We start from the raw sequence: 27,583 nt of genomic DNA on the forward strand, positions 1-27,583 counted from the left end.
TTGAGGGCAGATTACTCTGGAACCAAACGTTTCAGTTTCACTGGACCAAAATCATTCAAAGCCCACTCAAAAGTTCTTCAATATGATACTTGTCTCATGTAAAAGGGTCAGTTGGTTCCGAAGATATAGCCGGTTAAATAAGATAACTGGTTAAAGGGGGGGAGGGGTGGTTTTCTCTCCCCCTCACACCAGAAATTGCAGGGACTAGGCTGGTGTAAAGGGGGCCAACCTGGGAATGCATTTTCTGGTGTGAAAGGGGTATTATTTCAAATAGCTGGGACCTGCAGTGCTCTGAATACAGCCAGGCTCTGCCACTATCAGTAGCTATCACTTCTGCCTGGTGGCGGCTGTCCCCCATTTACCGCGAGCATGTATTCTCCCTTGGCAATGAGCATGTAATCCCACATGGCAACGAGCATGGATCTCTGGCAATGAGCATGGAACCCTTGGCAATGAGCATGTAGATAAGCAGCACTTATGTAGCATAATTTTTAATAGGCATTATGGTGTTTGGCATAATACATAATGGAATGTAACTTAACGTGTAATGGACATTATGGTGTAAATGTTTAATGCGCGCCTTTGGTGGACAATGTTCCTGTTTATGAAGCGTATTGGGAATTTTGGCTTAATCTGTGTGGCATTATGTGAATTCTGGCTCAATGCATGTGGCATTATGTGAATTTTGGCTCAATCCTAGTGGCATTATGTGAATTTTGGCTCAATCCGTGTGGCATTTTTTGAATTTGGCTCAATCCGTGTGGCATTATGTGAATTTTGGCTCAATCCATTTGGCATTATGTGAATTTTGGCTCAATCCATTTGGCATCATGTGTAAGGGGCAAGTATAATGGGGTGTAGTATTTTGTTGCATAATGTGTAGAAGTTGTATATAGTGTTGTACACTACACTCAAGGACATGCCCCTTGTTGAGTGGCCACACCCCCTTTTCCGGAGCGCGCCTTCGACGCGCGCACAACTGCATCCTTCACTTTTGTCGCCATGGTGGGCCTGCGTACTTTAAATGCCAGGGCCTATTTTTAATCCCATTCCCACCCTCTCTCTGCCGCTCTCTTAGCATGTACACTGGCATTACTAACACCGCCCCTCCCCCACCTAAACCCTCTTTTATCATGATGCCCTCCCTGTCATTTTATCCTGGATCCGCCCCTGTACGGAATACAGAATGTCCATACTGATTCGATATCGACAGCCGTCGAGACCTAGCGGGTTACCGACATCAGGCCAGGAGTGAGGGAGGGACGGCCAGTAGATGGCGCTCAGGATGAGGGGCGATGCTGCACAGAGCAGGAGATGGAAGCAGAAATAGACTTGCCGGCGACTCGGTGCCATTTTCGATTCTATTTGGACAATATATTGAAAATGACACTGAATTGCTCCGCGTGTACACAGCATAACTTTCTCTGTCTACGTTAAGGTGCCCACCGCACATGGTACATTGTCTTCGATGCGTTTTATACTAGATCACATGCGAATTGAATGAGATACGATGCAATCTAGTCCGAAAACGACTTCCTATACTATGCGTGGGAGCGTGCATCGCATCGCAAACCATAAAGTTCCAAATGGATGCTATAACCGCACCGAGTGTGGGCACCGTTACAGTGTGGTTTTGCCGTGTAAATGATTGCCGCTTTAAAAAAAAAAAAAAACTGGAGATTTCTTACCAAATCTCTCACTTTCTGAATCCCTCTACATTTTCCCCTACATGTAAGTAACATAATGAGCCCCACTTTCACAATCGCAGTGTTCGCACACATCGGACGCGCAGCCGATCAGTAACTGCCCATGTCTATAGATGCTGGGCTAACATCCATTCAATAACAGTGAGTATCATCCTCCCAGTGACTCATATGTAGGGGGACCAGAGGGAAGGCATCGGGTACATTTACTGACAGCCAGTACTTAAATGAGGTCAGCAAGTAAAGCTAAAAGGTCAGTAAAATCTGAAACAAGGACACAACAAGGAGCTGGCTTTGTGCTTTGCAGCTGAAGGATCCTTTCTGCGATGATAGATGACTGCGGTGTGTCCTGGTGCCCACACAGGGGGCTGGCACAGGCTGGCAGATGTCTGCTCAGTCAGGCACGGCTGGAGTTGGATTAGTGTTGTGTTGCTCAGCCCTTTTCTGACAGCAATTACGCAGAACAAGAATCAGATCAGCAGTGGCCCAGCAATGGGAGGGATACTGCAGGCCAGTGGGTACAGCCGTCACTGGAAGGAATGCACGGGTATGTAAGAGGGGTGTAGGCGGTGCAGTGTGTTGCCTGCTGCCGTGCAGGTGTATCCGGACCACTTACCTGGCGCCGCAACCTCTCACGTTCAGGCCGTGACGAACCACAGTTCTGGTAAACTCTGGTACTTGGACGCGATCACCTAAGCGGAAGGAGAAGAGGTGAGTTCTGTTCTTCCTGGACGCAGACCGATGCGCCCGCGACGTCTCCGGGGCTTTGGGTTCCAGGGAGCGTCATCCTCGGCACACGGCCTCAGAACCCGGAGCATTACCTATTGGCACTCACAAACCTAGGTGATAGCTTGACCTTGCACAGGGATGCAAGGTTAACAGACGCCCTGAATGTAGAAGGAAGGGAGATTGGCAGAGACAGACACACAGAGATAGATGGACAGGATGACACTCACTGGGGGAAATTATTTTGGGAACCAGCAGCAGACCCAATCAGCCAGCAGGGTAATGCACAGCCGGGGAGACTTATTATATAAGGTCCCGCGGCCAAAGCATTACCCCCTGACCAGTCAGCCTTGGCAGGGGTCCTGGGGAAGTGTGGACCCCCCCCCCAGTGAAGCCCCCCCCCCCCCCCTCCAGAACTTTCCTACCCAGGCTGAAGCCTGGGGCTGTCCCAGGTACCCCTGGGCTACGGTACCGGGCTGATCTGTGTGTAAAAAATAGAATAAACCATTGGGTTCTTCTGTGGAACTATGAGTCCCAGCAAGCCTGGTCTGCATACTGGGACTTGGAGAACCACAAGTCCCAGCACGCGGCCCATTAATGGGCTTGCTGGGACTCTTAGTTCCACTTCAGAACCAATAGTAAAATAAATACACAAACACATTAGAAAAATAAAACTTTATTACATTCAGAGCACACTCAGACAGATACTTACCTATCTTGACATTTAGGTAGGTATCCGTCCATCCGATGGTCCTGAAGTAATCCAATTAGGGTACCTGTGGAGCAATCCATACTTACGGGGGTCCTCTGACATAGATCACATCCTCTTCTGTCCAACTAGGCATTCATGGACTTGGCATTTAAAAAACCCGACACACGCAACACCCAGAATGGACTAGTGAGGAGAAGCTGGTGGATGTGGTTACATCCTGCGGCTCCTCCTCCCAAATACTGCTATTGGCCACCTAGCGGCCAATCATCCGCTCTTCATCCCATGGACAATGCCAAGACACATGTCCCTTCTTCTCACCAGGAGCACACAAGGATTCTTCAGCCTTCCGGTTCCCACACTCCCATCGCTGCTTCGCGTGTGGACTCACCGTCGTCTTGGTCTTCAATGGGTTTTTCACCCAAGGACAATCCGGTAGCATATGTCTTGGATCTCCACACTCCTCACACTGGTCAACTTCATCCCCGCTCCTTGGCTAGGCCCATAGACAACTATTATGCTCGTGTCCATAATTCCCACAGAGCAAACAACTGGGCTTCTTCTCCTGGACCTTCTGTCCACGCATTGGAATGACATCCTGGACCATTTGGGTCATCTTCCTTGGAGGCGTTGGACAGCCTTTCTCTATCGCAGGGACAGTCTCTGCTGAAGTGTCCCAGCTGCTGACATGTCCTGCAGGGGGTCACAGCTGTCTTCTTGCACCCATTCTCCTGGCACTCTTCTTTGACACACTGGATCGACCGCTGCACCGTCTTCATACGTCTTCTCCTGTCATTGTCACCCATCCGCTCTTGCCCTCAACCACACGGGGGAGGATCTGTTCCAGGGCAGTCCGCTGGGGGATCTTCCTGGTGACATTGCACATTGTGTCCGTGATGCGGATCCTGCTGAATATGCCAAGTGTAAGAGGGGTGTAGGGGGTGCGGTGTGATGCCTGCTGCCTTGCAGGTGTATCGAGGGCTGTATCGGGGCCCTGTACACTGATATTTCTGCCCCCCCCCCCCACACACACACGTAATCCCAGACCGACACAACCCTCTTCTGCATGTAGAACCTACTGGACATTTATTGTATCCGAATAAACCCTCACCAGGGGATCTTTATTGTTATTGCTCCAAATATAAAATAAGGCTTCACACCACTAGCACACTGCCATGATGCGGCCATGCCTGGCTCTCTCTGAGATGAGCTCCAGGCAGCTCCTTCCCTCCTTAGTCCTTACCTTACCTATACCATTGGGGATCCGGGGGGGGGGGGGGGGGGCTTTTACACTTCAGTCTTCTCCAACTGTGTAGCAGAAGAATAGAATCTCTGCAGGATCAGTCCACAGCAGGCAGCAGCAGGGCAGGACTCTGAAGGCAGTCAAAGTGTGGAACAGATTAGGTGTGCCACGCATGCGCAGTAAGGGCCGTGCGGTGCGCAGTGCAGCCAGGAGACAGCCGACTCAGGCTCAGCCTCCAAGCGTGAGCGGCTGCCTGCATGGCACACTGTGAGTGACAATCAGCTATGCGGCAGGAGAGACCCGGGGGCGGCGGCGTGCACAAGTCACAGTGAGTCGGCCAGAGTCCGGACAAAGCCAAGCTGGCAGCTGAGCCAGCATAGACACGCTGCGGCAATGGAGGTAACACACAGACTTGCCCTGGCTGTGCTTTGGGGTTCTTCATATCACCGGGGCCTGTGGGTGTATCCAGACCACATACCTGCCCCGCACCCTCTCACCTTCAGGCCATGATGAACCATGGTCCTGGTAAACTCCGGCACTCAGACACGATCACCTAGGAGGAAGGGGAAGAGGTGAGTTCTGTTCTTCCTGGATGTAGGCCGCTGAGCTCTCCTTCCCATGACATCTCTACAGAAGAAAACTTCGGGCTCCGGGGAGCGTCATCCTTGGCAGGCGGCCTCAGAACCTGGAGCTTCACCTATTGGCACTCACGCACAAGGATGCAAGGTCCATGTATGCCCTGAACGGAAAGGAAGCGAGATAGGCAGAGACAGACACACAGAGATAGATGGACAGGATGACACTCACCATCTCCAATCTTGTACTTCACCCCTCGGTTCTCCTCACAGGTCCCTGTAAGGAGACAATAACACCTGTGCAGAGCCTAACTCAACCTAAAGATGGCACAACTACTATAACTACAACACAAAGCCCTAGAACTGACTGAGTATGTGTGGTGCAACACAACTATAAAGAACGGGCTAAACAACTTTGCTTTGCACGAATACAACAAACATGCAATATAGTACAAGATTTACAACCGGACTGTCTTTTTGAACCTCTGCCTATTTTTTGTTGGTACAACTCCCTACCTATCAGCTTACACACACACCATAACTACGTATTCCCGATGTTCCTACCTGGGGAACGGAGAGGTGACAGCCGCACAACCTGTCCACCTCCTACCCCAACCACCCATGGGAAAGTCTTTCATATGCAGGAATCACAATCCTGGGCCTAGCACCCCCTAAACACCCGCAGGCCTGGTCTGCAACCTCAGGCCTAGTGCCTGCCTATAATCACACAAGTGGCCTTAGTCTAGTGTCAGTTACAATCCTCCTATCTGTTCTCAGGCCTAATGCCTGGCTATGGAGCCCAGGGGCCTATCGCACGGCTAACTGGGGCCACTGGCCTAGCATCCAGCTAACCGGGGCCACAGGCCTAGTGGCCCGAATGTGGGGGGACCATGGACCAGGAGGGCCCACCTAAATTACCAACAGGCCTAATACCCGACCTATAATGGGTCTCAGGGTGCCACAAACCTGGAGGGCCCTTCTAAGATACACTCGGGCCTAGGGGCCTGATAATAATGGCAATGGGCCGAGAGGGCCCGACTTATGTGCCCACAGGCCAGGAGGGCCTGACTGAACACGGGCCTAGTACCTGAACACCTGGTGGTCTAGGAAGGGGTGGGTGGCCCTAAGGCTGCCTACCTGTCATTGGGTTAGACCGCGGGGGGAGCTTCTTTAGCTTGTTTGCATACCACCCCTGCTGGCCTCTCCAGGACCAGCCGCCATCTTCTTTTCTTCTGCCGCTGGCCTGTCCTGGCCAGCAGTGGGGCTGCTTCTTTTCCTCTTCCAGAAGGTGCCGGAGATCTCCTGTGTTGATCCCAGTGTCTTCTGGCCTCTTCAGCAGCCACCAGAGCTCTTCTCGCTGGTCCTGCTATCTTCTTATCTTCCGGAGTGCTCCTGTCTTCTTCTGCCACCTCCTGGCAGCGTCTGACGTCCGATGCAGGGGGCGGGGCCGAGCACAGATCCTTTCACTTCCCCACCACCACATCCAACACATATCCTTTCACTCCCTCACCCTACAGCGCAGCTCCTTTCACTCCCCCACCACCCCATCTAGCACATATACTTTCACACACAACCTGTACCTTCCAGCACAGCTCCATTCACTCCTCCTGCCCACTTTCTGGCACAGCTCCTTTCACACAAACCCCACAGGCCTACACCCTACAGCACAGCTCCTTTCATATACACCCCACACCTTCCTGCACAGCTCCATTCACTCCCCCACCCCACCCTCGAGCACAGCTCCTTTCACACGCACACCCCCGCACCTTCCAGCACAGCTCCATTCACTCCTCCACCTGCCAGCACAATGTTTTTCACTCCACCTCACCACCCCCACAAGTCCTTTCACACACACATACACACACACACATACATACACACACACACACCCACCCTCTATTACAGCTCCTTTCACTCCCCCGCCCCACAATCCAGCACATCTCCTTTCACAGCACCTTCCAGCACAGCTCCATTTACTCCCCCACCCCACCCTCTATCACAGTTTCTTTCACACACACCTCACACCTTCCAGCTCAGCTCCATTCACTCCCCCTCCCCACCGTCCAGCACAGCTCCTTGCACTGTGCTGTGCTGGATGGTGAGGGGGTGAAATAAACTGTGCTAGAGGGACCCTCTAGCACAGATTATTTCACCCCCCTCACCATCCAGCACAGATCCGTTCACACCCGTCCACACCCTCCAGTACAGCTCTTTTCACTCCCCCACCCCACAATCCAGCACATCTCCTTTCACCCCCCCCCCCTCACCATCCAGCACAACTCCTTCTATTCCCCTCTTACTCTTCAGCACAGCTCATTTAACTCCCCCACCCCACCTTCCAGCACAGCTCCTTTCACACACACCCTGTACCTTGCAGCACAGCTCCATTCACTACCCCACACTCCAGCACAGCTCCTTTCATACACACACCCCACACCTTCCAGCACAGCTCCATTCACTACCCCACCCTCCAGCACGGCTCCTTTCACTCACTCACCCCACCATCCAGCACAGATCCTTTTACTCCCCTTTCACCCTCCAGCACAGCTCATTTTACTCTCCTCTCACCCTGCAGCACAGCTCCATTCACTCCCCCACCCCACCTCACCCTCCAGCACAAGGTTCTGGAAGACTCACACATACCTCCCAACTTTATCAATAAGAGAATAGTGACACCCTAGCATCCGAAAGGGAGGCGGGCATAAGTAAATGAGGGCGTTGCTTATGCAAATTAAGCCGTGCCACTTTCTCGGTCGCCAGTTGACGCTGTGCGCATGCGCACAGCGTCTATTCTGTCAGATTGGGGGGGACTCCCAACTGCCCCCCCCCCACAGCAGGACACTGCCGGCCGCGGGAGGGATGCAGGAACGTCCCCAAAAATCGTGACGTTCCCGCGTTTAGCGGGACAGTTGGGAGGTATGCTCACTGACTTTGGAATCCAGACTGTTACAGTTGGGATCTTGATTTACAGGGAATATTTTCCCTCATGGGGGTCCTGCAAATGGCTTGAATTCACTCGTCCCCCTTTTGGGATTTAGATGTCAGAGAAACAACCATCGGAATCATGACTGTCGGCAGGTTATACCATACCCCCACCACGGCTCCTTTCACTCCTGTCCCCAGCAGCACAGTTCTTGTATCACCCATCCACCCAACCTCCCGAGCAACACCGCTCCATTCCCACACCCCACCCTAAGCAGCAGAGCTCCTTTCACCCCCCCCCCTTCAGCACAGCTCCTTCCCCCCCAGTGCAGCTCATTTCACCTTCACCCAGCATAGCCCCTTTCACCATCTCTATTCAGCTATTGTTAGATTTTGCAATTCACTTCTGCGCCACAAGATGGCAGTAAAGGCTTTTACAATTATATACAATATACGAACATTAAAGTTATGGTTAAATAAGTGATGCTCAGATAATGTTCTCAAATAAACCTATATCATTAGGCCAGACAAAGTATTGGTAGGTTTATTATTTGTTAACAATTCTGAATGCTGCGACCTGACTTGGGAATGATTCTCAGTTGACCCATGGGCGGCTTTGCAAATCCCGTTGCAGATCAGTAGATGATGGAATTTATGAGTGTCCCCATGTTTGCGTAGTCATGACCGAGGGAGCGTGGCTGCATACGGACCCGCAGTCACAGGCTGGGATATGCCCCAGTAACGGGTGCAAGCTTCATCTTTGTCACCAGTCCCAGTAACTGCCCCCAAACAATGGGGGTTATTCGGAGGAGTCCGTCCAGCACACGGGACCTGCCCAGTGATGTGCCTGCAGATTGACACAGCTTTGTACGCTAAAATATGTCATAACAGAAAGTGAAAGCTATTTTTGCACGGACAGTGTCTCAAACTTGCTGGAGTTGATATGGAGAGTGGGAGCTGTGAAGACAGAGATTGGAGGTTGGAGCCGATCGGGACTGGGGGTGAAGTGGAGAGTTTGTGGGCTAAAAACTGTCACAGCTCAAAGTGAAAAATAAATACGGTCACAGATCAAAGTGAAAGTAAAAACTGTCACAGCTCAAAGTGAAAGTACATTGCAGAGGGCTTTGTAATATTATAAGCAGGTTGTTTTCCTCCGTGATTTGATTACTTGTGGGATTTACCACACGCTCTCAGGGGTGTATTTGTGGATTCTAAGAGGCGTTACATCCGTCTTCCCCACGTGCACGTTCCTCATGGCATATAGTAATGCAGCGACATATGGATGACGCCTCCGTAATCTCAGCCCCAGTTGGCACGGTGATAGCTGGAGATTGGATAGTGATTATCTGCCCGTAACAACAGACTGCTGCCAAAATGATCAAATGTATTTCCTCTCTGTCAGACGACTGTAATCAGGACTCAGGGCCAGATGCACTAAGCTTCAAAAGTGATAAAATGGAGAATGATAAACAGCCAGCCAATCAGCTCCTACCTGCCATGTCACAGACTGTGTTTGAAAAATGTCAGACAGGAGCTGATTGGCTGGTGGTTTATCACTCTCCATTTTATCACTTTTTTTTAGGGTACCATCTGCTGCCCAGGGCCAGCAGTGTCACACAGTGGGGGGCAGTTGGAAGTCCCCCTCTGCTCTGAGGGGAATGAGGGCGTGGCCCCACGGAAGTCCTGCAATTATAGGTCACACCCCCGAGTAACGTGGCCACTCCCTCAAAAAATCAGACACTCGCCTCCGGCACACACAATCATCCCTCTTCTGCCTCCTCCAAAATTAGGAGGAATGCCACCACTGGTGGGAGTCCTATTTCAGATGGGATGTTGCTATGGGCAACAAGTCAGATTCTATTATCTTCTAGAAGTTGCTAAATCAATAAGTAGATTCTGATTGGTTGCCTATAGCAACATCCAATCTTCAATAGTACTCCCATTTAAGTAAATAAACCCCATAGTGTCTAGACAGACAGTCAAAGGTCTACCCCAAAAGGTCGACATGCAATTAGTTGACAGGGTCAAAATGTTGACAAAAATTGTCAACATGGGAAAGGTCAACAGGGTCAAATATCGACAGGTAGACACATGAAAAGGTAGACATGAGTTTTTCTCAATTTTTTTTGTGTGAATGTTGACAACTGTCGACATGGACCACCAATTAATGTAACGAGTACCCTCAAAACACTATTATATTCTCCCTCTATACCGACATGGATGGTGACGTAAGAACAAGCCGGTTTAAAAAAAATGATGAAAATCTCATGTCTACCTATTCTGTGTCGACCTTTTTTTTTTAGAGTTTCGGCCCGGTACCTCGCACAAACGCTCACTACTGCCGACTCAGGGGAATAAATGTCACTGCGCCCACACTCACTAAAGGAAAAATGCAATAAAATCCCTGTTACCTGGGTTTTCACTGCGGCTGTATCACTCCCCATAGACTATGGGCTTCTTACTGCGACCCGCCACCGATCCGCACAGACCCCCGCCACCGGTCCGCACAGACCCTCGCCATCTCCCCCTCACCTGTGTCCAGGCAGCCCCGGACCAGTGACCTCCACCTCCCTAGCCCCGCACATCCCCTCCCAGGTGCAGGAAGGAGGAGGCGGAGCCCTCACCGCAGCAGCAGGCAGCAGCCTGGTAGGAAGAGGAGAGAGCCACTGGGGACCTGCTCACCCTCCGCCGTCTGCTTTGCAAAGGGCAGATCTCTTATCGCAAGAGCTACCCTTTGTGTGCAGTGCAACTAACGTATGAGGATAATTTTTCCAGTACGTGCAGTCAGGGCCAATCAGAGCTCACAGACTGCCAGGCACGATTAATGATTGGCTACCAGACCTCGAGCTCTGATTAGCTCATGATCTGGTGCCATATTAGAAATGGCTTAGCAATGGGTAACAGAAGCGCGCTGTCCACTCTTGTCGCTACGGAGAGGGTGATACTTTATCTCTCTCCATTATATCACTTTTCAAGCTTAGTACATCTGACCCAATGTGTGAGGCACTCCTGGTGGCATAAAGTGTGTGACACTCCTGGTGGCATAAAGTGTGTGACACTCCTGGTGGCATAAAGTGTATGACACTCCTGGGGGCATAATGTGTAAGGCACTCCTGGTGGCATAAAGTGTGTGACACTCCTGGGGGCATAATGTGTAAGGCACTCCTGGTGGCATAAAGTGTGTGACACTCCTGGTGGCATAAAGTGTGTGACACTCCTGGGGGCATAATGTGTGAGGCACTCCATGAGGCATAATGTATGAGGCACTCCAGGGGGCATAATGTATGAGGCACTCCTAGGGGCATAATGTGTGAGGCACTCCATGAGGCATGATGTGTGAGGCACTCTTAGGGGCATAATGTGTGTAAATTGCACTACTGGGGGCATAACGTGTGTAAGAGGCACTACCAATATTCCGCAATCAGGATCCTGATCTATTCAGAGTTCCAGCGCCGGTGTTGTGAGGGCCGTCGGATTGTCAGCATCAGGTTACTGAACGCCAGGATCTTGTCCACTGGGATTTTAACAGCATCCCGCACAGGGTGATAAATAATAATCCATGTAGTATAGGTGATTGTATGACTGCATAGTGTGAGCATCTGTATGCCTGGGGCAATGTCTGCACTCTTCCAGTAACATCTCTGTGCTTGTGTGTGTGTGTGTGTGTCTGGGGGCGAGAAGCTGTGACATGTACATGCTTCGGGTACCATGGCTCCATGCTACACCTCTACGTATATGTCACATTGGGACAACATCCAAGCCCCATCTTCCCAAACCGCTCACCAGTCTGCAACGTCCATGGTTCAGCATAGTATATAAATGTATTTTTAATCTTGTATTAAAGGTGAATGGCATTGATCTGCGCGGTGCTTCCCATGAGCAGGCTGCTGCTGCTTTGAAAGGAGCAGGTCAGACGGTAACAATGGTAGCACAATACCAGCCAGAAGGTAAGTGACCGGGCTGTATTACTCCTCCTTACATAATACTGTATTCTCTCTTTTACCGCAAATGTATCGGTACGTACTGTCATATTAAATTGATGGAGAGATCATCAGTTGTGCTTTTCTATGGAAACCAAAAAAACACCACAGAATTGTGCAGTACCACTTGTGGCCAGCAGGTGACACAGTGCCAAACTATCATATACAGTATATTATTTCTACAATGAGATTTTTCATGACATTTCCTTTTTCCTTGTTCATACTTAACCAAAATTGATACACGAGGTACCATTTGAAAGATTATGTTCTCTGCTTCTGACATATTGTTACTTTACAATTGCAAATTGTATTGTTTGTTTATAAATCAAAGTTAAATACTGTGTTGGGGTGTCACATACCTACCTGCTGGAATTATGCGTGTCCCCATGCATTGCATAACATGAGGAAACATTAGAACCATAATAACATTTAAAAAACAGTTTTATAATTCCCAATCTGGATGTGGTCACTAGGTCTACAACAACTAGGTTGACAAGCATTAGGTCAACACCACTAGGTCGACATGCATGAAGGTTGACATGACTGAAGGTTGACATGGGGTCAGGTCAACAGGGTCACTAGGTCAACATGGGGTTATTCACTTTTTTTTTAACCGACATGTGCCAACAGGTGGTATTTCATGCCCTACCATCCACTAGGGCATGGTGGGAGAATAAAATAGTGTGCCGAGCGTAGCGTGGCACCGTGCCTGAAGCATGGCGAGTGCAGCAGTGCACTTCTTTAGTGTCCATGTTGGAGGTGTCGACATTTGGGATAACCAAAACTGAAAGACCACATGTCGACCTTTTGACTGTCGACCTTCCCCATGTGGACCTAATGACCCTGACAACCTAACCCAATGTCGACCTTCATACATGTCGACCTAGTGGTGTCGACCTAATGCTTATCGATCTAGTTGCTGTCTATCCAATGATCCATAACCTCACACTCTTTAGCGGCAACATTTTTGCATGGCAAACTAGAACTAACAAATAGTGTAAAGTGAATTCTTTACAGACAGCTGTAGGGTAAGATCAAGGGCGGGACTACAATGAAGCTCTTTGTGACTGAATTTTTCAAAAAATCTGGATGGAGTTTATTTAAGTGTGTAGTATGGGTTTGGGAGGTTACTGCATACAGTAAAGGTGGGAAGGTCAATGTGTGCAGTACTGTTTGTGGAGGCTACTGTATATGGTATGGGTGGGAAAGGTTACTGCGTACAGTATGGGTGGGGAAGGTCACTGTGTGCAGTACTGTTACATAGAAACATAGAATTTGACGGCAGATAAGAACCACTTGGCCCATCTAGTCTGCCCCTTTTTTAAACATGTTACCTCAAACCATATTTGAGCCTTATTTTTTTGTAATGATATCAATATTCCTATCCCAAGCATTTTAAAAATTTGCTACTGTATTTGCGTCTATCACCTCTGATGGGAGGCTATTCCACGTATCTACTACTGTTTCTGTGAAGTAATTTTTCCTCAAATTTCTCCTGAATCTTCCTCCCTCTAGTTTCAGTGCATGTCCTCGTGTTCTGCTGCTCCTCTTCCTGTGAAGAATGTCTCCCACCTGTACCTTCCTCCCCCTAGTGTCAGTGCGTGTCCTCGTGTTCTGCTGCTCCTCTTCCTGTGAAGAATGTCTCCCACCTGTACCTCCCTCCCTCTAGTGTCAGTGCATGTCCTCGTGTTCTGCTGCTCCTCTTCCTGTGAAGAATGTCTCCCACCTGTACCTCCCTCCCTCTAGTGTCAGTGCATGTCCTCGTGTTCTGCTGCTCCTCTTCCTGTGAAGAATGTCTCCCACTTGTACCTTGTTAAAACCCTTGATATATTTGAAAGTTTCTATTATGTCCCTCCTTTCCCTTCTCTGCTCTGTTGGGGGGGTTACGGCATACAGTATGAGTGGGAAGGTCACTGTGCACAGTACTGTTGGAGAGGGTACTGTATACAGTATGTGTGGGAAGGTCAATGTGTGCTGTACTGTTGCAGAAGGTTACTGTATTTAGTATGAGTGGGAAGGTCACTGTGTGCAATACTGTTGGGGGAGGTTACTGTATACAGTATGGATGGGAAGGTCACTGTGTGCAGTACTGTTGAGGGAGGTTATTGTATACAGTATGGGTGGGAAAATCACTGTGTGCAGTACTGTTGAGGGAGGGTACTGTGTACAGTATGGGTGGGATGGTCACTGTGCAGTACTCAGAGCCGGCCCTAGCCTAAATGACGCCCTAGGCAAGATTTTGGCTGATGCCCCCTAGCACCGCCACTAGTTCCGCCTCTGACCCTGCTCCCCTTTCCCAGCACCATCAACCCTCATCATAGCAGTCATCATTTTGGTGCTCCTACCCACAATATTTAAAATAGTAACAGCGCACACATTCAGTGCGCAGCACAAACAGGGGTGTGTTCTTGCTGGGAAGGGGCATGGCCACACAATAGTACCCCCAATTCAAATTATGCCACACAGTAGTGCAACTTTATTCACATTATATCATGCGATGGTGTCCCTTATTCACGTTACATCACACTGTAGTACAACTTTACCTTATATACATTACTCCTGACATTATTCACATTATACCCTTAGAAATAAATCCTGAGAAAATTTTGTATTTTAACCACCTCCATGGCCACACTGCAACCCAGCACAAAGCAGTGTGTGCTGGGCAGAGGAGAAGAACTGCAGCTGCTGCTGCCACTTAGGGGGAAGGGGCCCGGGGCCCCCACTGGGCCCTCCCATCAGACTTTGGCCTGGGTAATTTGTACCTCCTACCCCTTTCTCTCGGCACCCCTGATAATACCACACAGTAATGCCCCTTACACATGACACACATTATTAATGTCCTTATAACCATAATGCCCCTTACACATTATGCCAACCTTTATTAATTCCCTTCATACACATAATGACACACATAATGCCCCTTACACTTATGTTGCACATTATTAATGCCCTTAGTACACATGACACACATAATGCCCATTACACATATGTTGCACATTATTAATGCCCTTATACACATGACACACATAATGCCTGTTACACATATGTCGCACATTATTAATGCATTTATACATGACACACATAATGCCCCTTACACATATGCCGAACACTATTGCACAACCAACCCACCCGCAGACAGCACTCACACAGCCGCTAACACTGTGATCTCTGCCTCTGCTTGGATACAGATGTTTCCTCATACATCTTGTCTCAATAAGGCCATGCAGCTCCTGGCCAGTTCTGATAACGTCGGGTGCCTTTTTTGCTGAAAATTCGTCTTATTTGCATTGTTATGACCAGCACACACAAGGAGCTTCCAATGATTAAAATTATATGCAGCATGCCTATATTCTTTGTGCGACTGTGGCTGTACCTGCATACGAAATGCTATGTTACAGTGATTTCCATGAATACACTATTTCATATGCAGATACAGCCTCACTCACACACAGAATATAGGCATGCTGCATATCATTTTAATCAGCAGAAGCTGCTGATGCCCCTAGGCATTCCAAATGCCCTAGGCAATTGCCTAGTCTGCCTATGCCTAAGGCCGGCCCTGGCAGTACTGTTGGGGGAGGTTACTGTATACAGTATGGTTCGAAAGGTCACTGTGTACAGTACTGTTGGGAGAGGTTACTGTGAACAGTATGGGTGGGAAGGTCACTGTTTGCAGTACTGTTGAGGGAGGGTACTGTGAACAGTATGGTTGGGAAGGTCACTGTGTGGAGTACTGTTGGGGGAGTTTACTGTATACAGTATGGTTGGGAAGGTCACTGTGGGCAGTACTGTTGGGGGAGGCTACTGTATACAATATGGTTGGGAAGGTCACTGTGTACAGTACTGTTGGGGGAGGTTACTGTGAACAGTATGGGTGGGAAGGTCACTGTATGGAGTACTGTTGGGGGAGGTTACTGTATGCAGTATGGGTGGGAAGGTCACTGTGTACAGTACTGTTGGGGGAGGTTACTGTATATAGTATGTGTGGGAAGGTCACTGTGTACAGTAATGTTGGGGGAGGATACTGTATACAGTATGGTTGGGAAGGTCACTGTGTACAGTACTGTTGGGGGAGGTTACTGCGTACAGTATGGTTGGGAAGGTCACTGTGCAGTACTGTTGGGGAATGTTACTGTGAACAGTATGGGTGGGAAGGTCACTGTGTACAGTACTGTTGGGGGAGGTTACTGTATACAGTATGGTTGGGAAGGTCACTGTGTACAGTACTGTTGGGGGAGGTTACTGTGAACAGTATGGGTGGGAAGGTCACTGTGTGGAGTACTGTTGGGGGAGGTTACTGTATACAGTATGGTTGGGAAGGTCACTGTGTACAGTACTGTTGGGGGAGGTTAATGTGAACAGTATGGGTGGGAAGGTCACTGTGCAGTACTGTTGGGGGAGGTTACTGTATACAGTATGGTTATTTTTTGCTTTATACTGCAAGATCAGTGAAGATCTTATTGATTTTCTAGAGCAGCTATAAGCTGACCTAGAAAGAGTCTTATCCCTCTGCAAATAACAAGCATACAGTATTTCCCTCAGGAATATCTCAGTTACTCTCTTTTTTCTATTTGCTTAGAATGCATATTCTATTTTAATTTGATTTTATACATTTTTAATTTGTTTTTTATTGCAAATATCTTAATTGATGAGTTAATTATAGAAACCAGCATCTAGAGGCTTCAATGGCACAGTATAGCCCCAGTGGGAATTTACACGTCTCTGTATGCTGCTTACGGCCGTCTTCACCATTACAGAAATATAGGCAACGTTATACCTGGTGCGCAGGTCATAATAAGGGCTGTAACCCATAGCAACCTCGTTACCACTGTTTTGTAATGCAAATTAGAAAATAATAGAAACGTCCTCATTAGAGCAGTTTAAAAAAAAAATTGTTGTCGCTAATTGCCGCCAGTTGTTCGGGTGAATTGCTAAGTCGCTGATCAGCAATCAAATCTGAATGAGGCCCTAAATACCATGGCTATTGTCATAATTCGAGCCACTTGCCAAGATGAGGTTGGTTATGATGATCTGGCCCAGGATACGCTGTAGCACACTCACTGTATAATGCGTGCTGCAATCACGCCCTCATTTAATGCTCCGCTAGAGCACTTTGCATGACACACGCGTGTTGCGCTTAGCCATTATTTTTAGTTCACAGGTATTGCACTGTAGAACATGTTTAAGTCACGGTCTCTCTGTCCCGAAGAAGTCCTTGGGGACTATTATCAAAGGATCAAAGGGATGTTTCGCTATCATCTCAGCCTGGAAAGAGCTGTTATTTTCCTGTCTATTAAAGCACTTAGCTGACACCTACCCCATGTTATCACTTTCACCTGAACACCGTATCATTTACCACCTATAATTGGCAGCAATGTGACTTTCCTGCTCAGATCATACGCACCTCATCACTAATCATTGCATACATCGATCCATTACTTTCATCAAAGAGATTACTGCCTTGAAATCGGGTGGGCGGTAGAGTTTATGGGACAAAATGGGACAATCGTGAATTTAATAGAATATAGAAAATAATGTCCATTGACGCAATATCATTTCCCATCAAATTTTTTTTGATCGTAAAAGACAGTCATGTCCTTTCCTCTGCTTGTATCAGAAGTGGACATCGATCAATTCTTGTTTAACTGCAGAGGATGTTACTCCATAGTTGCTTACCCTCCCCCATCGTGCAGGAGGCTCCCTTTTCAGTCATAAATCTCCTGCTGCCCTGCATTGTTCTTCTAATCTCCTGGGTTCTTCAGATTCTGCCACAGAAGCCGCTTAGGAGTTTCTTTGCAATGACAGTGTTTTCCATAATCTTTTTGATTTGCTGTAACGACTCAGGTCAGTAGTTTCTGATGAACCTCATTAACCTCCTTGTGACAGGAGAGAGGCTGCAAAACAATGATAACATACGGTCTTCAGTATCAGTGCTGGTGTGCACTGACACATAGGATGCTGCTGTTTATTTATTTTATTTGTGCAAAGGGTATGAATTTTTGCTAGTAATCTTATTGTAGTTAAACACATTTGTTTAGTTAGAGTGTCTGGTGTCCATGCTGATTTGACTAATGCTATAATCTTATGGAACAGCACATACAATAAATATAGGTAGTGCCTACAAGTTGCAGACAGTCCAGTGCTAACAATAACATTACTTTTAATACACTGAAAATATACCTCTATGCTTAAGGATGAATTCGCACAAGGTCAAATTGCATTTGTAATTTATTGCATAGGCATCACATTTATCATCTATATTGTGCTGAGTGAGGAGAAAATAAATATCAAAGCAAATATACATTTGCAAACAAGAAACCCCATATTGCAGACAGCAATGAGCCGAATCCAACTGCATATGTGAATTGAAATGCAGTAACAGTGTCGGAACCGAGTACATGCAGGTCATGCGCAGGGTCGGGCCCTGCAATCGCATATTGCTCGCATTGTAAAAGCAATTGCCTCTCCCTGATTGACAGGCGGAGGCGTTCCCATGGAGGGATGGGACAGGGATGGATAGCGTTTTTGGGAGAAGGTGGCATGTCTCCCCTGTTTTCCAAGAGTGGCCAAGCCAAGGACTGTGCCACCAGGCGCAGTTTCCTTGTCCTTGAAGTGGGGGTGCCGGGTCTCTGCAAATTCCATGTGCTCTGGCTGTCTGCAAGGAATTTGCCTACCAAAAATGGCCACTGGCTTGGAGGGGACAGATGCTAGAGGTCCTACTGGGCCCCTATTGACTGTCAGGTGAGAATAGCATGTAAGGCACTATCTAGAAGTACCGGATTCTGGGAGTGCTTGTGTGCCCGTGGACAGGAAACCCCTGGCAATGTGCAAAAAAACAATAGCATTAGCCATTTAACTCCTGGCAATGAGCAATAAACCCCTAGCAATGAGCATGAAACCCCAGGCAATGAGCAAGAAACCCCTAGCAATAAGCATGTAACTACTGGCACTGAGCAAGAAACCACTGACAACAAGCATGTAACTACTGGCAATGAGCAATAAACCCCTGGCAATGATAATGTAACCCCTGGCAATGAGCAATAAATCCCTGGTAATGAGCATGTAACCCCTGGCAATGAGCAAGAAACCCCTAGCAATAAGAATGTAACTACTGGCAATGATCCATAAACCCCTGGCAATGAGAATGTAACCCCTGGCAATGAGCAAGAAACCCCTAGTAATAAGCATGTAACTACTGGCAATGAGCAAGAAACCCCTAGTAATAAACATGTAACCCCTGGCAATGAACAAGAAACCCCTAGCAATAAGCATGTAACTACTGGCAATGAGCAATAAACCCCTGGCAATGAGAAGGTAACCCCTGGCAACAAGAGAAAAACAATGAGACAGATTACCCGCTATAAGCCTGATGGCAACCTATCATCTTTGACATAACTATTTATCTAGTGCAGTCTAAAAAATTACACATAGCACCTGATTGGTTGCTATGGGAAACTTCTCCACTGGTTCACTTTTCACTGCTTTATAAATGGACCCGTAAGGCAAGGAGGGAAAAAATCATTGTCTAGACCGGCGGGACACGGTTACATCCCACGGCTAGTGTGATATATAAAATAGAATCACTATAAACCAGATATGTCCAAACTATGGCCCTCCAGCTGTTGTGAAACTACAAGTCCCATCATGCCTTGCCATAGTTTTGCTATTAGGGAATGCTAAAACTATGGCAAGGCATGCTGGGATGTGTAGTTTCACAACAGCTGGAGGGCCACCGTTTGGCCCTGCCTGCTATAAACCCTTCAGTAACAGAAGACAGATATTTCCGCCACATCGCCGAGCCTCTCCGTTCCCACAAAGCTCAAACTGCTTTGCAAAGAAAGGTTCAAATCCTCCGAAATCCAGGTCATGTTCTACTTACTAATCATTAGAAATGTCATTTCCAAGCGTGCAGTCTGCTGCCTGCCTTGTTCACCTCCTGTCATATAGGATGGAGGTGACTAAACCACAGAGTCTCACTGATAAGTGCCCTTTTCAAAAGAAGTAGCTTGTTCTCCAATAATGGTAGATAATGAGGCCTAATTCGCTGACAGTGAAGTGAAAAGCTGAATAAATGTCACGTTATGTTTCCTACGCCCACATTTCCTAATAACTCTCTGGTTCTGTCCTTTCCAAAACTGCGGTGTGGTGGCTGCAGACTTGGCGGAGCCTCCGTGAAATATGTTCCGTGTGTGTGTATTTTGGCTCATGCAAAGGATGATATTAGAGTGTTTTTAATCGCTTGCTATTTGCCCACTTGAGCCAGCCGTACAGGGGCACTGAGACGCTGCCTATTTTATGTGTGCATTAGCGGAATACCGTGGACTTATCATTATTCAGATTTTTTAAAAATTGTTAAAAATGCATTTTTTAGCTCTTTTGCCGGTTTGTGTTCCTCTGTCTGCCCCCCACAGCGCCGGCCTATCAGTAAGCCGTCCTAACTTTAAATGCCGCAGTATTTTTAATTTGGGGGGTTTATGATACTAAGCATTGGAGGACCAGATGTATGAACTTCAAAAAGTAATAAAATGGAGAGTGATAAACAGCCGGCCAATCAGCTCCTGTCTGTCATGTTAAAGGCTGGGTTTGAAAAATGACAGGTAGGAGCTGATTGGCTGGCTGTTTATCACTCTCAACATTGTCGCTTTTTGAAGCTTGATACATCTGGGCCAAATGAGCGGAGATTCTGGCGTCAATAAAACGGCGACCGCTGTGCGCATGGATATTTACTAGCAAATTGTAGATGCGCGTGTGCAGCATAAATGCTGAGCACGTGTAGTCTTATACTAATGGATTGCGATTTCTCTAATTAGCGATCCCTGCTGAATGAGGCCCGTTGTGCGCACACACCTGACAATATTTGGATTTTGTTGAACCAACCCATCAGATTTGGCAAAATCGTTTTACAAAAAAGTCATCCAGTGTGTACCCAGCATAACTGTCATTTTTCAAACAGAGCCTGTAAAATGGCACTTAGGAGCTGATTGGCTGCCACTGTATCCCCATACACTTTATCTCTCTCTAAATCTTGGTACATACTGTACTTCTCTCTATTTGCCTAGTTTCTGGGCTCCTGGAAGACTTGGCACATATTTTTTTATTGCCATGGACTCCTACAAGTGTAGGCAGTGGTGCCAAGAGAGGGGGGGGGGGCTACTATTCACCCAGGCCCTAGTATGATGGGGGCCCCATTACTGTATGGCAACTCTTCTCAAACCAGCACATGCTGCTGTGTGATAGGCTGCAGTGTGGACAGGGGAGTTCTTAAAGTGCTATATTTTCGATATTTTATTCTAAGGGTGCATGGCCACACCTCCCGTGATTAGGCCACGACCCCTGAAAAGTACCAGGGCCCTGCCAGGCTCTCTACTGCCCTGAGTGTAGGCTACCCTGCCCTTAGTAGAATGGGGGGGGGGGGGATTGGAGGGGTGTAGGGATGCAATTCATGGCAAATCACATCATCATAAAACTGCCACGGCACAGCGGGGGCAGTTTGCAGGAATGTGGGTGGGCCAATGTGTATGAAAATGTGAACCTCCCATGAAGAGCATTGCATGGCATTCTGGGCTTTGTAGTTCCAGAACAGCTGAAGAATCCAGATTGTCCAGCAGCATTAACAATCTAGATAAAGCACCAACACAGGGGGAAGTGGGACAATCTTGTCATACATTGTTTGGTTTTATATTATAATAAAATGATTTATTATGGGAAACTACCGCAAGCCAGAAATGTTCACAGAGCTCGGCAGATGTCTTCATTAGAGGCAAGTGACTGATGCAAAGATGCACAAAGGAATGGCTGGGACTCATCCTTCTAAGTAACAACCGGGATCATCATAAAAGACGAAAATTATTGCTGAGAAAGATACTAAACCCACAGAACCAGATGGAGTGATCTGATTCTCGTCTGCTGCCACAGGACAACGTACCAGGGGACAGCGCAGAGCAAACAACAGAATGAGCGCGGGGTGCACCCATTTCATTGGACCAACTGTCATCTCGCCGACATGTATCGAAAACATGCTCACATTCAAAAGAAAATATTTCAAATGGGGAAATATTAATGGTGTCCATATGGATGAAATAAGGGATGTACTGTAGCAATAAGAAACTGACAGCTGGGCAGCCAGACACATTGCTTTTCATTATAGTAATCTGCTACAGTTAAGCAACTTGTACACTGAATCAGGAGCCGTATGTCACCCAGAAGTCGGCTATTTATAGACGGGGATGCAGATTTTTACAGTAATTGAGTGACATTGGCTTATGTTCTGCCGGGGAGCTGAGCGAACCTGCAGAGATTTCAATTCTGGGCCAAATGGAAATAAAAAATAAAAAAGACACCAAAGCGAGCGGAGAATTATTATTTTTTGTTTTATGAAGAGTTTCACACACTACAGAAAACAAATTTCTTGTAGTGCCCCGGTGGGAGATCGGCGGTGACTTCATCAGGTTGTGTGCGGATAATATGATTATTCGCAGTCTGGGATGCAGATGCTGAGTGACCTTTTAGCGAATTGCACTAACGCACAGTCAAACATTGTAGTCTTGCCACCAAATCTCCACATGCATACCGGCATCTAGTAATGCCCAATGCATGAAGGATTTTGCAAAGGACAGCTCTTGCAGTAAGACTTCAGGGTTTTGGACCAGGAGTCCAGGACCAAGCGTGCCGCCGGGGATGCTTGGAGGGATACAGTTGGATCCCTCACAGCATAAGTTTGCGATAGAAGCCAATAGGCTTCTATGGAAAACACCAATCTGAAAATGGCGCTACCCACCGCAACCAAGCCCCAGTATGGATCGCATTCCGGGCTTAGTACATATGCTAACCGAAGTCAATACTCCGAAAACTGCATTTTCAGAGGTTTGGCTGCATTTTTACCTTTCCTGCACCTCGCCCATCGGCTTGTTTGTGGCTAATGTGACAAGGAATCACATACACTGGATATAGATGAAGTCTGGGCCTTTAGTTTGTAGCATGTAAAGAGCATACCAGGTGAACAGCTCGGCAAGCGAGGTTGCAGCATTGCAGGGTTTTCCATAGAAACCACAGTCAGGGTACTTAACGTAATATTACGTTACCGGCATTTTAACCCAGCCACTTTTCAACATTGGGAGCAATGACCTCCATCCCTGGACACACATATAACAGAAAGCCACAGGTGCTGCTAATCAGCAAACCTTGATCAGTTTAGGAAGCCTGGATTGGTATGGATTGGATCTAATTTTCCTGCTGCTCCTGCACTAAATCCTGGACTAGATCTTCCACATTAACCTCATGGGGAAATATGCTGTCGCTGCCACACTAACCTTTGTTCCCCTACCTGAGTATGACCTATGGCTGCAGCTGTGCGAATGGGACACTCACCTTACATGCCCACGCCACGCCCACCTCCCAGTCCCCACCTGACAATCTCCTCTATAGGGTTCTTCTGAATGTTTTGTGCATACCCAATAATCGCTCACCTACATTTACTTTGGCGTTGCATATGGTTTGCGCTCGCCTCTGATTTAGCCCTTTATCCTCCGAGCTTAAATGTTGTATAGTCCTAGTCAGCAGTGATGCTACACAGAGGGGGGAATTTACTAAGAAAACCAATATCGTATTTGTATTCTCAATACGAATGAATACGAATGAATACGACTGGTGTAGTCGTATTTTCATTCGTATTCCGGAGGATAATTTACTAATCAGTCGTATTTGACTGATTCGTATTATCCGATGGCGTACTGATTCGTATTTTTTCTGATACAAATTCGTATTTTAAATGCAATTTTTTTTTCATACAAATTCGTATTGGCAGCCTGCACGGATCAGTCAGATCCAGCAGGCTTCAGTGTAAAAAAAAAAAAGATAGATAGATAAACAAATAAATAAAATGGCGGGGGGTCCCCCCGTCCCCCGTCCCCCGTCCCCCCGACTGGGGCTGGTTTTAAAAAAGCAGGGAAAATTTTGAGTAGGGCTCCGCTGATTTTTTTAAAACCAGTCTCAGGCTCCAGGACCGTGTCTGGTTCCCAAAATACAGGGGACAAAATGAATATGGGTCCCCCGTATTTTAAGAACCAGCCCCAGGCCCAACCAGTCCCCCCAGCCAAAGCATTCATCCCTACCGATCAGTCAGCCTGGGCAGGGGTCCTGGTAGAGTGGGGACCCCCCAAAGAAGGGGTCCCCCCCCTCCAGAACTTACCTGCCCAGGCTGAAGCCTGGTGCTGTCCCCAGTACCCCTGGGCATTGGGTACTGGGCTGATCTGTGTAAAAAATAGAATGAAAAACCATTGTCAAATACTGTGGAACTATGAGTCCCAGCAAGTTTCCCCCGCATGCTGGGACTTGGAGAACCACAAATCCCAGCATGCGGGGCATTAAAGGGCCCGCTGGAACTTGTAGTTCCACAGTAATAGAAATAGTTAAAAAAAACACACTGACACACATGAAAAATAAAACTTGAATTCATCCAAAGCCCACACATACTGATACTTACATATCTTGAGCCCGTAGGTAGGTCCCTGGGTCCGGTGTCCTGATGTCCTGGGGGTCCGGTGTCCTGGTGCCAGGGGTCCGGGTCCAGGTCTAGTGTCCATAGGGGACCTGTGGAAGGAAATTATACTCACGGGTCTCCTCCGGCAAAGATTATGTCCTCTTCTTCTTCTTTCTAGCAGTAGTCAATGGTACTTGGCAAAAAAAAAAACAGACACCCGGCACATCGCACAGTGACTCTGTGCCGGGTGTCTGCTTCTCACTCCGAATGATGCTATTGGCTGCTAGGCGGCCTAGGGGCTCCTGATTGGCCACTAGGGGTACCGGGGACAGCACCAGGCTTCAGTCTGGGTAGGTAAGTTCTGGAGGGGGGACCCCTTTGTTGGGGGGGTCCCAACTCCCCCAGGACCCCTGCCCAGGCTGACTGGTCAGTCGGGATGAATGCTTTGGTCTCGTATAAAAAGTCCCCCCCGGCTGTGGCATTACCCTGATGGCTGGTTGGACCTGGGGCTGGTTCTTAAAATACGGGGGACCCCTATTCAATTTGTCCCCCGTATTTTGGGAACCAGACCCGGCCCTTGAGCCTGGGGCTGGTTTTAAAAAGTCAGCGGAGCCCTATGTCAGTGGTTTCCTGATTTTTATAACACCAGTCCCGGCTCTTTGAGCCTGGTGCTGGTTACGGCCTTGGGGGGGGGGGACCCCACACTGTTTTTTTTATTTATTTATTTTTCTTCTCTTTTCTTGTTTTTACACTGAAGCCTGCTAAAGCCAAATACGCCAGGAAATTGAAGTCTATTTTCCTGACATATTTGGCCGGCAATTATCGGCAGTTTGTATTAAAATACGGCCGCTTAGTAAATTAGGAATCACCATTCGGTACTTGTTTCCTAGCACGGCCACCACGATTTCTATCGTGGTGGTCGTGTTGGAAAAAATCGTGTCGGTCGCGTCGGGTGCATACCAAAACGCACACGACGCGACCGACGCGATGTATCCGATTTCTCCATAGGCTTCAATGTTAAATTATTTTAACATTGAAGCCTATGGAGAAATCGGGTCCATCGTGTCTATAGGCTTCAATGTTAAAAAATTTTAACATTGAAACTGAGTGTAAAAAATGTTAAAAGGGCCAATATGGGCCATTTCTCATATGCTATGGCCCCGTCATGTGTGTAAAAAATAATGGCCCCCCATTGTGTCCGCCACCCCTACGATTGACGCGAACCCGTAGCGTGGTGAGCGCAGCGAGCCCGCGAGGGGCGGCGGTGCGCATCCTCCGACCTTTTCATTCCCCTACAATCCACGTCGGCGTGGAGTTGAGAATAGATTAGTGTGGCGAGCGCAGCGAGCCACCGAGCCCGAAGCGTGGCGAGCGCAGCGAGCCCCGCGAGGGGATGCTGATACCTTCACAGATCCCTGCGTCCCGTCGCGGGCTTCTCAGGTATCAGCGTCCGCTCGCCACGCTTATCTATTCTCAACTCCACGCCGACGTGGATAGTAGGGGAATGAAAAGGTCGGAGGACGCACACCGCCGCCCCTCGCGGGCTCACTGCGCTCGCCACGCTTCGGGTTCACGTTAATCGTGGGGGTGGCAGACACAATGGGGGTCCATTATTTTTTACACACATGACGGGGCCATAGCATATGAGAAATGGCCCTTATTCGGCCTTTTCCCATTTTTTTATATGTTAAATGGACTCAGTTTCAATGTTAAAATAATTTAACATTGAAGCCTATGGACAAATCGGGTCCATCGCATAGGCTTCAATGTTAAATATTTTAACATTGAAGCCTATGGGGAAATCGTGGGCATCGCGGGCATCGTGTGCCTTAACTTTAAGGCACACGATGTGACGCGATGCCCACGATTTCCCCATAGGCTTCAATGTTAAAATATTTTAACATTGAAGCCTATGGGGAAATCGTGGGCATCACGTCGCATCGTGTGCCTTAAAGTTAAGGCACACGATGGCCGCGATTGTGGCCGTGATAAGAAACAAGTACCCACCATTCTTTTGAATGGTAATTCCTATTCGTATTTCCCAATGGCGTATACATTCGTATTTGTAAATACAAATACAAATGTGCCATAAATACAAATACGAATATGTGTATTTTTGGCATAGTAAATGCCCAAAATACAAATACGCCTAAAAAAAAATGTGTATTTTACTATGCAAATACGAATTTTTTAGGCGTTTTTGCCTTAGTAAATTTCCCTTAAAGTGTCTTGGAAGACTGTCTTAGCACGAGAGGAAAGTTCCGTGTCTCCGCAAGCAGCCGTGAGACCTGCGCGACGGTCCCTGGATGTCAATGTGATTTTATGCCTTGTGACATTTTGGACACATCTTTCTGGTCAGATTTTTAACAAGTCTCGAAATAACCAGCAAGACTCAGGAAGGAACAGCTAAAATATTAAAATAAAGATCTGTTACGTAAGTAACAACCTAGGAAAAAACCTTCAAAATTATGTCTAACGCCATCATCAGAGTCACATCTAAAGCCCCACAGAACCTGACCACGCCCCCCCCACACACCACCCCCACCCTTTATGGGATTATTATAACTACCTCATTTATAATTTACCGCAAGACTGTAAATATTGGTTTTAATTGTCAGGAATTTCAACCTTCACTCACATCCCAAGGGAAGGGGGAGGGGGGAGGGGGTAATTGTTTGCCATCGATAGACATGGTAGAATCATTTCTCGCCAGGAAGCAATGCGTCGCTTAATGCAATTGTCAGATGGGTGATGGAGAACTATAATTCCTATGATGTTCCGCTTTTGATGCCACCTTTAATTTTCACCAGATGCACTTTCTGGGCTCCCGTGTCCGACGCCTGTCAGCGTCAATTTAGGGCAAGTAAAATGAAGTCTGTAGGACAGGACTTTAGAGATGTCGAAGTGGTTTTGGAATTTTTCCCTGTGCTTAAGAGGTTAAAATCCCCTCCTGTGCAGGGGTAATTCAGGCCTGATCGCACAACCGTGAATTCGTACAAAGGATGATTATCGACAGATTGCGCTTGCATGCAGCCCATAGTAGGCCGTCTGAGGTCAAATACTGCTACTTTTTGGGGGTCTGTTCGCTTGGTGATTGACAGGGCGGTATACGGACCCTAGGTCGACAAGAGGAAGGTTGACATGCATTGGGTCAACCACTGAAGGTCGACATGCATGAAGGTCGACACATGCATTAGGTTGACATGGGGAAGGTTACGGTCAAAAGGTCGACATGGTTTTTTTC

The 27,583-nt window shown here is 47.7% G+C and overlaps 1 protein-coding gene across 13 annotated transcripts in view; it reads left to right on the forward strand.

Moving 5' to 3' along the window:
- DLG2 (discs large MAGUK scaffold protein 2) overlaps nucleotides 1-27,583 on the forward strand; it is an 895,737-nt gene that overhangs the window by 652,256 nt on the left and 215,898 nt on the right. For all 13 annotated transcript variants that reach the window (XR_014469831.1, XR_014469832.1, XM_083170304.1 and 10 more), the window contains one exon: nucleotides 11,723-11,825. Coding sequence is in view for 11 of the 13 variants with exons in the window: in XM_083170304.1 (XP_083026430.1) it covers nucleotides 11,723-11,825 (103 nt within the window). In the remaining 2 variants the exon portion in view is untranslated. The remainder of the gene's footprint in view (nucleotides 1-11,722; nucleotides 11,826-27,583) is intronic.

This window comes from Crinia signifera, chromosome 2 (assembly GCF_055691185.1).
Source record: "Crinia signifera chromosome 2, ASM5569118v1, whole genome shotgun sequence".
Lineage (NCBI taxonomy): Eukaryota > Metazoa > Chordata > Amphibia > Anura > Myobatrachidae > Crinia > Crinia signifera.